Source organism: Melanostigma gelatinosum (assembly GCF_949748355.1).
Source record: "Melanostigma gelatinosum genome assembly, chromosome: 17".
In the NCBI taxonomy this organism is placed as follows: Eukaryota; Metazoa; Chordata; class Actinopteri; order Perciformes; family Zoarcidae; genus Melanostigma; species Melanostigma gelatinosum.
The window spans coordinates 12,033,917-12,050,801 of NC_136650.1; the positions used below are offsets into that span (position 1 = coordinate 12,033,917).

The 16,885-nt window shown below is 42.3% G+C and overlaps 2 protein-coding genes across 2 annotated transcripts; both read right to left on the reverse strand.

The window, feature by feature from the left end:
* Positions 1-12,195: 12,195 nt before the first annotated feature.
* fabp4a (fatty acid binding protein 4a) lies at positions 12,196-13,765 on the reverse strand. The gene is made up of 4 exons (XM_079288004.1): positions 13,642-13,765; positions 13,259-13,434; positions 13,053-13,154; positions 12,196-12,460 (listed from the first exon to the last, which is right to left on the reverse strand). The coding sequence occupies exons 1-4, from the start codon at positions 13,712-13,714 to the stop codon at positions 12,410-12,412; spliced, it is 402 nt and encodes a 133-aa protein (XP_079144130.1). The 5' UTR covers positions 13,715-13,765; the 3' UTR covers positions 12,196-12,409.
* A 1,196-nt stretch (positions 13,766-14,961) lies between these two features.
* mrpl53 (mitochondrial ribosomal protein L53) lies at positions 14,962-16,885 on the reverse strand. The gene is made up of 3 exons (XM_079288026.1): positions 16,775-16,885; positions 16,045-16,157; positions 14,962-15,173 (listed from the first exon to the last, which is right to left on the reverse strand). The coding sequence occupies exons 1-3, from the start codon at positions 16,867-16,869 to the stop codon at positions 15,055-15,057; spliced, it is 327 nt and encodes a 108-aa protein (XP_079144152.1). The 5' UTR covers positions 16,870-16,885; the 3' UTR covers positions 14,962-15,054.

A 16,885-nucleotide genomic window follows, 5' to 3' on the forward strand; every position in this document is an offset into this window, starting at 1 on the left:
TTCAATATAATTAAATATATTGCATTAAACAATGGTAGAACCATTTGCACAAATGTGAAACTGTTTTCTGGCTGCATCTTTTTTTTGTCATACTTTCCACAGGTCAGGCACATTTTTTGCACATGCTTTGCAGCAGCCACATTTATGGATCTCAAATATCTGAGTTTATTGACAAATTAGTAGTGTGCCCCCAGTGGCGGGCTGTGTATTTTAAACCTGGGCCTTCAGTGCTGTCCTACTACAGTTGAACCACCTCCTAATAACCTCATTATGACACAGCTACGGGTTGTTGTTTTTTTCATGTAAAAACAATGCATGCTATGCAAGCTATGCAATGCTATGCTATGCTATGCAAGCAATGCATAAAGTCAAAATCAATGTAATTAACACGATGACAAGAACAAACTCACAAGAACCAGTCACATATATTTATATGACAACAAAGCAGGTAGAATAACATAAAACCTAAATAACACGATTCAACAGGCCTCTGCATGTTCCAGCAAAACTGCGGCGCTAAAACACGCATTCCGCTACACACTCGAGGGCACCATTCAAATATTATTCACATCAGAGGGAACAATATTAAGCATATCAGAAAAATGACACAATAAAAAAATTAACACAGCAGTAATGCTACTGCAGATGTAAAAAAACAAAAGCAGTTCACTTTCCAAAGCTGCTGTTCACAATTTAAAGACAAAGTCCATCCTCCTTTCTTTGATTACAAAGAGTTTAATCCCACGGTTGTACAGAACATCGGTGCGGTTCAGTTCCAGCCAGAGCTCCTTCTCGATTCACAGACACCAGTGATGACAGTCGAGCCTCTCCAGTTGTACTTCTTCATTACGTTGTAATGCGTTTGAGGGCTGAAAATGTCCGCTCGACAGAGGCGGCAGATATTGGGATTGTCACCGGCAAACATGCCAAAACGCTAAAAATGTAATGTCACGTAAAAACTTCTTGCAGATTAAAATTGAACTCTTACTACTACAAAGTTCTGCTAGCTAGTTCCACAACAGTCACGCTAGCCCACTGACCAATCAAGCCGCATGTTAATGCTGACGTACTTGTAGGCCAGCTAGACGGCTCTGACATGTCAAAGAATACGCCCAACATGTAAAACTAAAAATCTGATTCGTTGAACACCATGACAATCAACAATATCGTCCCAATTTACTTAAACTGCTGAAGGGTTTCACTTGTAATTCTGAAGACCTCCGTGTAGATTTTTTTTCTTTGAGACAGCATCGGGGCGAAATCTGATTGGATAAAAGCTCTCCTTAAAACAAGCTGCGCTGGAAGCTGGGCAACTGAGGAAGACAGTAAGATAATGAGATAATAAGCTCATGGGAAAAAATATTTAGAAAACATTACATTGTAAAATCTTTGGGATTCTGTCAGTGTCTAGGCCAGCAGAGACGGCCTTGCAAGCCCTGACGGCCCACCGCTGTCTGCTCCAGAGGCCATCAGGGGCAAAAACTCAAAACACTGCTGCGGAAACGGCTTTGGTTCAAAAAAAGAGCTGCTGGCCAATCAGGTGATGAAAAGCCATGTTTGTTCTACCGCTCTCTCTCTCTGTCTCTCTCTCTCACACACACACAGACACACACACACACACACACACACACAGTCCCTCTTTTTTCTGTTTGTCCTTCTATCCCTATGAACCCAAAATGCAGGAGCTGCTCACACACGTCTCCCACTCGCTCCCTCCGCCTCTTTACTACTCCCTATCTCTTTTTTTGTCTCACCCTTCCTCTCATTTTACTCCCCCTGCTATGATTGCTATAGGGGTGAGGGGGTGTATTTGCTGACTGGGCTGGCCCGGCTCTGTGGGTTAGGTGTTACGTCTGCCAGTTCTAAATGATTGTGCCGGGCCCAGTGAATGGAGCCAGTGAGGCGGACGCGAATCCAACCCCAATGAACGTTATCCCTGCCGACAGAGGCCATGCGATGACTGTGCCTGAATGTAATCAGGCCCAAATAAAAGCTGCATCCGACAAATGCTGACCACCATAGAACCCAACAACCTGGTGGGATTACTGCTGTAGAGGTGTGTGTGTGTGTGTGTGCTTGTCTGTCTGGGAAATTAGTGTGTATGCTGGGAGAGGGGTGAGGGGAGTTTGGTTGAGCTGGTTAAGAATTAGAAAGTGAATGTGTATATTCACTCAGGTACTGCAGCATAGTTTCAGATTAATAGTTTTATCTTGTGAGATTCCTTACTTTTACTTTTTTAAATTTTAAATATGAGGCACACATAAACGGACCTCACAGTGTGTACCTTTTGGCTGAAATGGAAACTAATCTAATCTGTGTTGACTTGAGTCAACACAGGCGAATAGTACAGTGAGCGTACGCAGTGACAAGTTTACTGCAGAGGCACTCCAATGGCACAAGGCACCCGTTTTCATCTGTAGAAGCTTAGTGGTGGGATATTTGCACACTTCATTTTTCTTTAATGTCACATGGAAAATGTTTCTTTCTGCCATGGCTGCACCCTGACTGCTTTGCTGATGCACACTAGTACAGTATGCGTGAAAGATAGGCCCCTTCATTCAGTTTATTTGATTTTGGCCCATGCTTTTAAAGCGTGTGAGACAGAGACACGGTTCACACAGTTCATTTCTAGTGAAAAAAAGTTGCTGTGTCTGCACAGGATGCGTACCATGCTCCTAGACATACACTAAGGGAACAAGGTCACCAAGTACTTGCTCAGAAAAGCTCTTTAGGAACTAAATTTCCTGTATTCTTTGGTCTTAATGTGTGTGTGTGTGTGTGTGTGTGTTCCCCCCCCCCCCCCCCCCCCAAGATCTAGTGTTTACATGCTATCTTCTTACATGACAGAGTCCTTGAATGAAAAATTGTTTTGCTTTTTATAAGGGTTGTAGTAGATGAGCGCTGGTATCTTTTGGCCTTCTCTCCCTGTGGGATATTTTTAATGCAAAAGAGAGACTTTTTTACAGTGAAGGCATTCAATATCGTGGATGCTCATCTTTTGCTTAAGATGTTTAAAAAAAGCTTTGCTTGCCAAGCATTGAATCTGAGGCTCAATACAATTTTCAAGTCCGTACACTAAATACTGTGTGGCTCCGGCCAGCAGGCAATTAGCTCAGCTTAGCATAAACACTGTAAAGTGGTAGGTAACAGTTCCTCTGGTTCCCTAGCATAGCGGTAACGACACGATTCCGAGGTTTTGTAGGCTAGCTGTTTCCACCTGTTTCCAGTCTTTATGCTAAGCTAAGCTAACTGGCTCTCTGTAGTCTTATATTTGATGGACACACATGAGAGTGGTGTCGATCTTCCCATGTAAATGTCAGCAAGAAAGCGGATAAGCATGTTTACAAAATGTAAAATGATTTCTTTATCAATATAGGTGGGTTTGCAAGTAAATGTTTTAATATTCAAAATCTTTGACAAATCGATGACCTGCCTGTCAGAGGAAAGACAGAACGGCAGAAATGTAGGGCGAGAGTTCAGTAAAGAGTCTTTTAGTTTGAAAATATGACTAAACTGTCTCGTATGAGCTATCATACAATCAGCACCGTGAAATGATAAATTAAGTTTGCAGGCTTACTATCAGTGCTGACTGTTTACAGTGGTTAAAATGTGGAATTTAGCCAGTTTACATGAAGCCTGCATAGATAACAGCATACGAGGTCTTGGCCAACAGTTATTTGGAACTCTCTACAAAAAGCACAGACTCTTGGATCTTCAAATTCATCATTGAGATAAGTTTGTCAGAAAGCCTAGTGGGAAATATTCCACTCTTGTCCACATGGGAACTCAAGATCTATGTTTCTGCAGAGTTGGCTTTATTCTATGCTCATGCGGGGTTGGTTTTTTTCATACTGGCATGCTGCCTTGCACGACCACACACTGGTTTAAGCTCCGACACACAAAGGTTAAAGCGCGCTGATTCAGTCCAGTCAGAATGAGTAGTGGGTCGCAGGTCAAAGACATGAACAAAGCATACATCAGTCGCCCAGAGAATGTGGGGAAAGGGGTCACTCATGTCCTGTTCTGAGATGGGTGGGGGGGGGGGGGCAGCTGTCATGTGATTTATGTATAAATTAGTCAGACTGTTTAGGTGATGATGTAAAAATCCATCAGTAGGCTAGAACACGCGATAATGAGAGCAGCATGGTCTCAAATATAATTCATCTCTTTCATTCATTGATGACGTGCAGAGATCAAAGAGTCTTTCATTTTTACACAGTTGCCCCTTTACTGTGATTTACACTTGTACTTGAAAATATGTGACTGGAGCAAAGTATTGAGGGGAAAAAATATTTAATTTGCTGAGACAGCAGAGGGAAGTCCGTACTACCGTTGGCCCAGATTGTAGAAAAATCTCTCCGTGATTTTGTTACTCTGTCTTATATGTGCAACAGTGAGACCCAATTAAGTGAATTATGTCTGCTTCCCCGGTGCTCTGACAGGAACACCCACGGGGAGACTAAGAGTACAACTGCTCCCCCCCCCCCGGCTCCTAGCTTCAAGCAAATACCCCTCATCCTCCTTCTCGTCTCCTTATCCTGCACCTAATTCTCTTTATTCCCTGCTGCTTTAACGTCTTGGTGCATGCTCACCTCTCCCCTGCTGGCACACTGCGCTGAGGAGGTAATGTAACAGCACTGACCCTCCTTTACGTTCCCTTTTCCCTTTCGTACTTGCATACTGTAATACCGCTCTAATTGTCTTCATATGAGAAGGACTGTGTGTAAAGTTAAAGTTTTTGCTCACACGACAAACCCACAGGGAAATTATCGCCAGACTCTTCCGTTCCCCTCAGCTCTACAGTGTTGTAGCACCTTTCAGCTCATTGTTTGGGTTTCATGACCGACTGTTATTTCATGCTCAGCGCTCTTATCAACCTTGTTACAAGGAAATAGCAACAACATCTTTTTTTACATGCTCTGCGGTCCAGATTAGTTATTTCTGACATCTAAAATCTGACCATCTCCACCATCACCATGTCTTATTTAGCTACACTGGTGTCAGCATCTTGACTTTTAGTCACAAGCTCCACTTTCCCTTCTGCTTTTTCCCCTTCCAACACAAAGAGCTCACAAAAGAGTGGATCCACAGAGGGGGCTTGTTGTTTTAACGTGCAGCTGTGCGTTGTAGGGAACGCATCTGAGTTCTTTCTCTCTGAGTTTCACATGGACGTCGACTCAAACAGCTGTAAACCCATCGACCTCAGATTTATGGTTTTACAGCGACGCTTAAGAAAGAAAAGCAGTCCTGTCCTACAAAAGCATGAGCAAACAGCTTTGGCTGCTTTCACTCGGCTCTTATGGGAGTGCTGTTACTGTACACCAACAAAGTGCATGACTCTAATTGATTGTCACCATTGGCAATAGATGTGAAAGTAAAGCTATAAAAATAACTTTGCTCTTGGGGTTTGTGCTGTTGTAAAGCCTGTTTACAAACCACTTGGAGAAAGGTCAGCGTGTGATTAATGGCTTCCCTTTCCTCCAGCCTATCACAGGCTGTGGTTATCTCTCCAGTGCATTGTGGGGAAGTGCCTGCTGCCTTCAGCATGTCTCAAAGTATCCATCACGCCAACTTTCCTGATGGCCTATTGTCTTTTTTAATACAAGTTTCCAAAGCCAAGTCCAACCCGTCTGTGCTCGAAATGTATTCTCAAACATTGCATGATATCCTGCTCAGTCTCCGACTATTGTAACATGAATTACTTAATAAAGCCGTATTGACATACTAAGCACTGAAAACTTGATTACAGCTATATATGATATCATGTACCGGTATTCACTTTACACAGAGACACAATGTCACATTGCCAGTTTTGTGGCTAAATGCAAGATGTGATATTTGGCTTAAAACTAGTGCAGTGCCTGTTCCAACATGCTTTGTCTAGATCTTTGTCTAGATCTCCTGTCTCTTCAGTGTCTTTTTTGCCATCTGTTCTTGGATGTGACGTACCGACCGTCGGAGGATGAGCTGTAGCCGACCCAGCATGCCGTTCAGCGGTGTAAATACATTACACAGCGCGTGCACATAACGCACCACTTACAAATATATCCAGTAGATCTCAAGAGCTCGCATCCGACACTGCACTTCCTTAGGTCCTCAGCAATACTTACATATATACACACAGACAGACAGACAGACAGACAGACAAAGGAATCTATTTGAAGTTCAAAAGTATAAAGTCTGAGCTTCAGTCACTCATGTTTCTAAACCTTCTCTGCCTCTGTCTGCACTGACATGGCTTAATACAACATTGAACCCAGGGCGGAGAGAAAAGATCAACTCCATTCAGCCATAGCACCTGCAGCAGAACATCAGTGTGTATATCTGTGGCATCAAAACCACAACAAAGCATTACTTTACCCACTCGGATTCTTTGAACTCTCGTTTTGCTTGTGCAAAGGCAGGCTGCTGTGTTGTTTGGCACAAGAGTGCGAATGGTGCTTCCTGTGGGACAGTGGAATTGCGGACTTTAATGTCTTCTCCTGAACTCCCCAGCGTTGCTCGCTAATGGGTCATGGAAAATGGACACATATGATTTTGACATCAAAGTTTCAAAACATCCCAAGACGATATTCATGGGTGATGTTGATTTAATGAGCTTTTCCTGTGTTGATTTTAATGATAAGATGTACAAGTCCTGCAGATAGAAATTTAAAGTAAGCTCGGATTTCATATTTTAATCCATCAGCAAATTAGTTCTCCGACCTGCAACTTCTTTAGGGCAGAACAATGCATACATCTTACAGTTTCACTGATTTGATTATGTGGTCATTTATTGTTTGAAGTTTGTTTTCCCTCACAGAAGTTCCGTTCACGCTCTTCATGCTGTGGCCATAAAATAAACCGCTCTGCCTGTTACAGAGTCACTGAGCTCCTCTTGAGGGTTTTTGCACAAAGAATGCTTGATGTGAGCAAACAGAGACCATCCAACAGTGTTACTTCCCATGTGGTTTATTCAGACCCACGTATATTCAAGCTCACAAGAACACGCACACACTGTGTTCAAAGAGCACCCCATTCCTCACTCACCCCATCACCATCACCCCCTCCAGATGACAGATCACATGTCCTCTCACACAGTAGTTATAGGAGGAGTGGATGAGCCCAACACTGGGGTAAAGTAAGGCAGATTCAGAGCCGATAAGTAACACTTCATGACCTTTTTAGTGCCGAGCAAAACATTTATTTATCTGCTGTTGAACAGAGATGCACAAGCATAGACACACTGACTGAAAAGCAAGCTGGTTCAACATGCGTGTATACGCAGAGTGCTGAGTTCTGAATGCCGTGCTCTCTAGGGGAAGCCATTGTGTTGGCTCTGGTTTGCACAGCCTCACTTTAAAGAATTCCACCATCCTTCCTCTGAGCCATACAATCACTCGCAGCAGGGACTTAGCTTAGCTTTGACAGGAACTCCTGTGGGGTGACTTGAAAAACAATGATTCTTTGTGGTGTCCTCAAAGGCAAAACTGAATTTCCTCACATATGGTGGAAAAGGCCTTTAGAAGTTACAACTCATGCTGTTTCTCCACCCGTTCGTTTGGTTCGTTTGAAAAGAATGTCATTTTGAGGTTGATACATTTAAGGACTTTTTCAATGCATCAAGCAACTGTCTAAATCTGTCTCACAAAAAATCCCAAAACACATGAATATCTCTCATGCTAGTTGGCTTTAGCTGAGCCTGTGACCTCTGACCTCTCTGTGTGTGAGGCCAGAGAGGAAACAGAAGTTGTTCCTTGTCTCTTCTAGTTTGTTGCGATTGTCTTAAAGGAGCAAGTATGTTTGTATGCAGTGGAAAAGACGATAATTGTGCCCATCGACGACTGATATGTGACAAAGAAAGATCCTTTAAATGTTTTGGTTGAATCCAGGACTCCACATTGCAACCTTTGATCCAAAACAGAGTCGCTTCCTGAAATCCCAGACATGTCTCTCTGAGTGTTTTGGGGAGATAATAGTACAGCTTGCCTCTGAGCGACCAGACAGCTTGCATAACATTCGTAGACGTGTTGATGAAATCAGAGTTAGCTCTTAAGTGTAACTGGAATGCAAAGTTCAGCGGCAAGAAAGCGTGTTGCATGGCAACCCGCCTCCCCTACGGCCCCTGTGGGGCCTCAACTGACATAGTTCTGCCCAGATGTTTGCTTTCTCAGGGAGACTGACCTTGGGTCAGCATAGGTGCCATAGGTCCTGTGGAGCGGATTGAGGTACAACTGATGTGTGTTCAGTATTTTGAGTGAATGTGGAGGTATGTACTTCAGTGAGCTGTCTCTAGGTTGGGGGTTGATCTCAGGGTTGTCCCTACCCTGCAGCAGAAACCGAAGCGGAAAAACACACAGAGTGGGAGTGGGATTTTTGCTGTAATCATGTTTTGATTCTTGAATTTCCCCGAAACCAAAGTGGCTCAGACTCAACACCCAATGAGAAAAGCTGACATCAATTTGTTGTGAAGTCCAGACGTGCTGTTCTTTTGTGTCATCGTTGTAATGCTGACATATTCAGTTACAGTCTCAACACTTTAAAGTCGAATTTGTTGCTGGAAAAGAGGGGTTGCTTGGGGCATTTATTGTTTGACACTTAAAATCATTGAGAACAAGCATTAAAGCCTGTCCAGGCAGTTAAAGTTGAAGTGTCCTTGAGCGAGACACTGAACCCCAAGTTGCTCCCCGGTTGCTTTACATCAGCCCACTGCTCCTTAATGCATAGGATGAGTTGAATGCAAGGGTTGGATTTCACGTATGTACCTGGATGTATTTGACAAGTGTAACACAGTTTAAATTGAAGGCGGAACAACAACTGGAAAAGGAAATGATCTCTCACTTTTAAAACTAATCTGTCTGAGGTGGAAAAATGTCCCTGAGTTTGTTCCTAACTTTCCTGGTTGTTTATATTTCCTGGTTAGAAAATCCCAAATACTGTTCTCTGCATCACAGATTAGATTGTTGTGACTGGACATTTACAGCACCAGACGCTGTGGTCTACACATCATTCTCTCTTATAGGGATTTGTGCCAAAGCCCAGCATCCCTGAATCAAAGAACGGGTGAGCGAGTGCATTTAGCAAGATCCTGGCCATGCAAGCAGTTCCTCCACCAGCAGATGAGCGAATGAAAAGTGAATCACTCGTGACTGAAATGATAGAAAGTCTACTCAGGTGTAATTACTGGAGCAGATTTGTAATGTATTTTGGAAGTGCATCATGAAGAAAAGTAATGTCGTATGTTGCATTAGAATGAAAGCTTGTCCACTTAAAGGTGAAATGTGTTTGTGTTCGACATGCACACGTAGCACATCTTTCATTTCCAGACATATTTATATATTTAAATACCCATAAAATCATGCAGATGTTACATACTGAACAGACGATGGAGTTGATTTCAGACCAGGAGAGTGATACTCGTAAACATGACCTCTGTCATGGGGTCTGGGGAAATGTTTTTGGATTAACAAGCTCGATTTTGATACTTTTTATGCACTCTTTATTCATATTATTTACATGCAAAGAACATGTCTAAATCAATTGGGGAAAAAAAGTACTTTACTTTCCAGATCAATTATGAAATGTGATGTGAAAATAATACACACACACACAGACCTATATTCATTGAGACAGGCTGTTATGTTGGGAGGATTGCCTCACATTCACGTGCATTATGAGCTTCACGTTGGCTTACTTTTAGAATCGTTTCCTGCATGCAAAACATCACAACCCCCCTAAGATAGACATCTGTGCACGTGCCCGACAGAGTTTAAGTTCAGGACAAGCAGAGAGAGGACAAGCGAAGGAAGGGTGTCAGCGCTGCTGTACAAGTAGAGCTTTCCAGATGTTTTGCAAAGGATGTGATTTCATTCTTCCAAAGTCCAAGACAATCTTTCTCAACAAAAAAACAAGCCCAGTGTCAACAAGATACCTTTGTCTTTAAAGCATGAGAACACACGCTCTCTCACACACACACACACACACACACACACAAACACACACACAAAAACACACAAACGTATAGACAAATGCAATAAGGGGGGAAATCCGCAGCTTACATTGTATGAGGAGTTACTTTAGCAAGATAACATTTATGCCACATTTCTTATACCTTAGTGTATTCTCGTGTACATGATTTTGAAAGAACTGTCCTAATGGACGCTTACCCTGCGGCCCCTTTGTTTCACACCGTCTATGTCTGCCAGTTAACTCTCAGCAGGCTTCCATCTATCATTGTCCTTTCTTAACAGTTTCCTAATTTTCACTTTCCTGATGGGATGTTTGCCTTCGTCAAGATCGGAGACCCTTCCTCTCCAGTGGAATACCTCCCTTTATATCCTGTTTGGCTTACAGCGTATTATTTCACATGCGCAGAGAGAATCTCACTGTTAATGTTTATGCTTGTATGTTTTTTTTATACTGTCCAACTGCCGTCTATTAAAATATTGAAGCTGCAGCTCGTGGAACATTGCTAAAAGCTATATCACTGAGAGCCCCTTACAAAAAAAGCTCCACTTTCCATTAATTAGGAAACACCAAAGTCCATCAAATCAAGATGTGGGAGATAAAACAGGGAGGTGGAGATCTGCCTCATCCCCGCAGTTATCCAAACAAAGTGATGGCGACGCCTGTGGATCACAAGCGCTGCACCTGTAAGTCAATCCGTAGCAGATGTGATCTCTTCTCTCTGGCTGTGAGAAAAAGACCATGCTTTTATAATGTGCATACAGAATACCCACCATCAGACACAGAATGTACACGGACAAGATAAAAGCAACAGCTCTTCAATTGAAGTCAAACATAATTTAGTAATGGATAGCAGAGCATTCACAGCATGTATGAAAGAAGCAAGGTTTTCTTTTAATAATATCCTTGTTGACATCACATTCAAATCTATGTGAGATGATTCATAATCCACTCCAGCAAACACGAAGGATCGTCTTTTTTTTTTTTTAATCGCCATGTCCTTCACCACAGATCACATTTCCTTATGGCCAACAAAGGCTAAACAGAATCCCATTTTGGCATTTTTACATTCACCCTTTGGACTCCAGTTCCCAAGCGAAGTGCACACAACGGTAGATAGCAGCTTCACTATATAATGTGAAGAGCCAGAAACAAACACTCCTCGAACGCTTCCTGGACCCAGATGTTCTGTGTGTCGGTTTGTTTGTTGCCATTTCATAAAACACATCCTTATATAGGACAATACATAATGTGAGCACAATATGCAAGTTAGAACTCTGTTTATTTTATTGAATAAGGGACAACGCACATGAATTGATGTTCATTGTCAACACAAGCTGTGATGTTGCACTTCCTTTCACCGTTTTAGACTTGTGCCGTGTCGCAGAGGTTCAAGTTCGTTACCAAAGGGCTCTTCTGCTGTAGAAGGGAAATGTCTTTGAGGCGTTAAAAACACTTTTACTCTGGTGACCTTTGCTAGCCGTCCACTGGGACATCATCCGCTTGGCGCTCCCCAAAGTACAAACACAGTGTGCCTTCCTGAACTACTGCCGGTACCATTGTCCCAGCAGAAATAAATGAGTTCCACCTGCTTTGGCCGTTAGGTCCAATCAGTGCTATCGTCCCGCTTTTCCTGTCGTGGGAAACAATCCCTCCCTCCCCCCCCCCCCAGCCCAACATACTGAAACACTTAGCCAGTGGCCAAATACTGGATTACCCATAATGCATTTTAGTTTCTCCATGTATGCACAGCTGCAAGTACGGGAAATGTTTGACCTCCCAAAAGGGAAGAGGAGATACATTTCCTCACTGACCTCTCCGCATGATGCGCTCAATAAGTCTAAAGAAGAGTTCACATTCCTCCAGGAGTCCCTGCCAGCACAAATAATCAGGATGGCTGACTTTTACATCTTGACCTTTGAATAGGGAATATGTTTGGATCATTTTGCGTGTCCTCTGACCAAAATAAGGAAGCAAGAAAGGACTGCACAAGCCAAAGTTACTGGAAAAAGTGAGTAGATGTGGAATGATTACGGAAATATTCTCCAAGCATGGGAATAAAGCATTAAAGTCAGGAAATCGGCATGTCAGATTAGGTTCCCATTAGAGCACTTTTTGTGCAGCATTCCTCAGCACGCCCTGATGACTGGAATGCTTTGAAGACAGTTATAATTGAATTTGGACTTTAAAAAAAAAAAGAAAAAAAAAAAAACTACCTTTAATTAACATTGAATGAACACAGAGACACGGTTTTGATAAATTTTCATTAATTTTTTTATTCAAATCACCACAACAATTCCAAATGAAACGTGTTGGAGAGCAGAGGCACAGAAATTAGATTTTGGCAACACAGTGAAGATAAAGACTAGAAAGAGCAGGACACGCCTTTACTTTGGTTTTTGCGCTCATTGAACTGAGCCTGTCATCCGGCAATGAATCCTTTGAGTGGGGCGAAGGGACCCCATCACTCCTTTACGTACATCCTCACTGCAATCACGTCTCCCATAATGCATTTCTGTGGATGGAGGGAGCGAGAGAGAGCGATTGAATTCTTGCATATATAAGTTTCGAGTTTGTGGAAGAACTCTACAATATTTGTGTTTCCAAAGTCAATGTTACAGTAATATATAGCGATAGATAGATATTTTAAATATCTAGTGATATAAACTAACTGCCATCTTCCTTGTCCATATAAGGGAATACTTTGAGCATTATAGTATTTAATTGCATTACTTCCCACCGTTACATTAGAATTTCTTGTAGTAGAATGACATTTTAAGCCAATTATTTTTACCCCAAGATACATGTTTGCTTTTATTCTCTCGAGTGGAATGTGGGCAGAGGAGCGGTGGGAATAAGTGGTAGTGAACATATTTAATTTGCATCGACAGCCTTTTTATGAACACTTATGAACAAATCAAACATGAAAAGAGCCTGTGAATTTTTTTTAAGTGGTAAAAAAAGAAAAAGAAAAGAAACGCAAGGATGCTTATGAGTGATGAAGCACTTTCACATTACTTATTGGACACATTTAAAAGTAATAAAAGAGAGTTGCTAAATTACTACCAAATTGGCTGGTTTAATTTCCCAGAAAAGTTCATCCTTACCGCTATCAACTTCCCATCCGTGATCTCCCTCTCGATGTTCGTCTCTTTGCCGTCCCAGCTCTGTTTCTGCACAAGTTTGCCGTTCTCCAGAGTCACCACGGTCTGCAGGGCACACAACAGAGACAAGCAGTTACCTCCAGCACACACACACACACACACACACACGCACACTCTGCGGTCGTTATTCTCTCTCACACCGCACTAACCCTCGTCTTCCTATCGTCTGCGGTCGTCTCCTCAAATTGCTCGTTGAGCTTGAACTTGATTTCAGTAGTTTTGAAGGTGCTCTGAGACTTCAGGCATACAATCCCGTCATCGTCCACGGTCACTATCAAATTGGGCTTTGTCCGATTCCCCACCTGCCGGGTCGCAAAGCCCACACCTGCACAGCAAGATCATCGAAATGCATCAAATATAAACACAGTGAAGGTGTTGACAAAAAACAAATACACAGATATACATTTATACAGACACTGCACAAATTGAGCAATCTGACATGAAATCAATCGTCAAGTGAGCATAATTCAATTAACAATTAAGCAACAACTGACAGTCTGATAGTGGCGTTTACACCCACACCCTCTCCTACCAATTGCTTTCATGTAGTCATCAAAGTTCTCGCTGGAAACCATCTTCCACGTCCCAACAAATTTCTCAACCATGTTTGCAGTGTGTGATGTGATATCCCTGGTAACAAGTAGCGGAGTGACTCTGGGTTCAACGCTCTTCCAGTGTGGGAACAGACCCGTTTTTAAAGGGCCAGCCCAACGTCCAGGGACGCGGTAGGAACCAATCACAGCCTGCACGTCACATAATTGAGCGTTGAAGTCCCGCCTCTCGTCCCTCTTGCTACTAGCATGTGTCACTAAATGTGTTTTCTTATAAACAACAAAATCCGAAACGTCGTGGGTGTTTTGTTTATATTCTGAGATTAAATGGGCATTTTTTATATCTCATCATATTGTAATTTTTACCAATGGAATCAACGGTTATTCTGTTAGCATGCAGAAACAACACATCCCATGAGTCTGAAGCAGGTGGCACACTGTCAAAGCCTCATGGGAGATGTAGTGGTGGACTGTTGCCCATTAGGTATTTTAAACTCCCCTGGGATTATGAATGGTTACTAATACCTTTAATATTGATAAATGAATAACTTACTAATGCTTTATAGATCAATTATAAGATGATAAACACGTGTTGGTTGGCCCGGTTGTTCAACCATATATTTGTACATATTGGCTGCTGATAGCAAAATCTATTTATTAACGATTTATTATTTTTAACAGTAGACTTGGAAATTAAAAACCTTTATTCACTTATTTATTATTGTAAATGATTATTGTAAACTCCATTAGGAACTGGTGAAAACACATTTCCTATGTGACTGTAATAATAATCCATCCATGAAGAAAACCCCATAAAGTTACAGATGCTAATGGGACAGAGCATAGCTAGCAGAGGGGAGAGGATTTCAGTTATCTGTGCCTGGGTGACAGTTGGGGCTGCATCTAAAACTGCCAAATTACATTTGAGCCTGCTGTGTCAAAGGTTGGAGCTTGCACAATGTTCTCTGGAACGCTGGAAGGATCTCTTTTATCAGGAAAATGCCACATTATGCAAGGCTACACCGTGACTGTACTGATCACAGCATGTTTTTTTTAGCAGCTAGAGCATTTCAATTGAAGACTTTAATATGAAGAAGATAAGCATAGCTGATAGGGATAATGTCGACGCGTTTTCCCCTAAACGAGAGGGTGCCGTACTTTTTCAATTGGACAGTGAAGTTCATGTAGATCGCGATGAACATCTGGTAGGATGTGGAGGAGTTTGAGGAAGAGGAGCAAACTCAGTATCATCTTTATTTCACAGCACAATCGACGCAGGAAATGCTTCAGTGAAACGTGAATCCACATTTAAATGAAATACTTTAATAATAAAAATCGCAGAATATACACAGCTACATACAGATTCATTCCACACATATTTGACACGAGGATCTTTATTTCTTTTCTGCGATTTTTGCCTGCAGGTCCTTGGCCGTGCACAGTGACTGAAACGCGTTCAGCATCTCGCTGCTGGTCAGCTTCGCTCCCTTCAACACCAGCTTGTCTCCGTCTACTGTAGCAGAGAAGGACAAAGACACGAGGAGACGACTCAGAATGACACACATCTCTGTAAGAGGAGCGCAACAAGCAGAAAGGTCAAAGGTTAACTCTGAGCAGAAGTCGAGCAACACACAACGAGCATCATCCGTACAATGTTCCGCTGACCTGTGACAGACATCTCAACTTTTGACAAGTACTTGACTCCTTGTGTGTGAGTAATCATGCAGTAACACCGTCAGCAGGAAACTCCACGACAAGCAACAACCCACGAGCACTCTTACAGGACTGTTTTTAAAGACGGAGACCATCTGGACCTACAGCAATTATAACATAGAACAGGTCAAATGTTTTCTTCAAGCACTGGCTCAAGTGACTTTCTTAGGATAGATAAAGTCTCTGTAGTTTCTTTCTAGATAGTTAAATTTAAAGAAACTAAAAGATGAAAAATAGGAATTCTGAGGACGTTAATATGACAACATGTAATTTAGGTGTCCAGACGCATTATGATGCCTTTAGTTTTTTGTTGTCCCGTCTTTAACTGTCTCAGCCAAGAAGTGTCAATGTTAAAAGATTTCTTTAATCTCGTCTGCTAGAGGTTTTACAGATGCAAAATTCTAAATCTTCTCTTTGATAATTTCTCGGCCTTTTGTAATTTCTTTACTGCATGAAAATGATCGGTGAAATTCAGATATAAAAACTCACAAACAACATAAATCTGCTTCATGGGGGATATAAAAGAAATTAAAAAAAACATTTGTACAACAGTTTGTGACTCGACATATCTTCTGCAAATGCAAAACTCCGGCCACAATCACACCGCTTCACAAAGTCCCGCGCTCAGATACCTTCTCCCACATATTTGAATGTGGTCAGGCGGTACTTACAGTAAGTGATGTCCACCACGGGAGCAGACTGGTCGTGTCTCACCACCGATATCACCTCACAGTTCATGTTGGTAGACCTGGCCTTCTCTGAGCCCACCATGGCCAGAAACTCCCTGTGGGGCAAGAGGAGCGCGTTACACACCGATTACATTACCGCATGAATATTTCCATTTTTTGCTACTGTGCACTGGACGCAAGTATTTTACCATTTGGTATTGCTACATTTACTTGACTATCTTATTCTCCCCCTACTGCAATACAGGCAGGAAGACACAATCATTTAACATTATTCACCAACCCAGGTGTTTCCACTTATTTAGCTTGATTATACCTCGTGTGAGGAAGTGTCCACACTGTGCTTGTCCTTTGCATTTTGTTGCACCCTATGGGTGGGAGAGGTTACAGGATTATTCCTCCTACTGGTTGATGAAGTTTCGTTCTCTATTAATTCCTACATAGCACAGCTCAAAGGGTTAACATAAGCATCCTAACGGGCCGGACAGTTTGACGTGTCACTGCAGAGCAAACACAGGTGTAACTAATTAACTAATCATGATTACAAGTTATTAGCCAACGTAAGTAAACAACCTAAAAACTGAATTGGCTAACTAGTTTGGAAACAATGTCGCAGACGGTCACCTCATTGTTAAAAATACTCCGTTTTTTACACAGTCCATCGACACAAAAACGACTCCTCATACACAGCGAGACTTTCACACACACTTCTTACCGCGTGGATCGGACGTTAGACTCAAACGGACAAAACTGGACCGCTATTTTCTTCACAGCCTTCAGAACCACGGTCGCTTTGCTGGGAGCCGCCATGTTTTCTGCTGTGAAC

Bases quoted from the DNA above. Each gene is read 5' to 3' on its own strand.
- mrpl53 (XM_079288026.1), bottom strand. From the start codon at position 16,869: ATGGCGGCTCCCAGCAAAGCGACCGTGGTTCTGAAGGCTGTGAAGAAA. The intron at 16,158-16,774 runs GTAAGAAGTGTG...CTTGCCCCACAG, and splicing joins TCTAACGTCCGATCCACGCG to GGAGTTTCTGGCCATGGTGG. The intron at 15,174-16,044 runs GTAAGTACCGCC...TCTCTGCTACAG, and splicing joins CGTGGTGGACATCACTTACT to TAGACGGAGACAAGCTGGTG.
- fabp4a (XM_079288004.1), bottom strand. From the start codon at position 13,714: ATGGTTGAGAAATTTGTTGGGACGTGGAAGATGGTTTCCAGCGAGAAC. The intron at 13,435-13,641 runs GTAGGAGAGGGT...CTTGCTGTGCAG, and splicing joins TGACTACATGAAAGCAATTG to GTGTGGGCTTTGCGACCCGG. The intron at 13,155-13,258 runs GTTAGTGCGGTG...TGTGCCCTGCAG, and splicing joins CAGACGATAGGAAGACGAGG to ACCGTGGTGACTCTGGAGAA.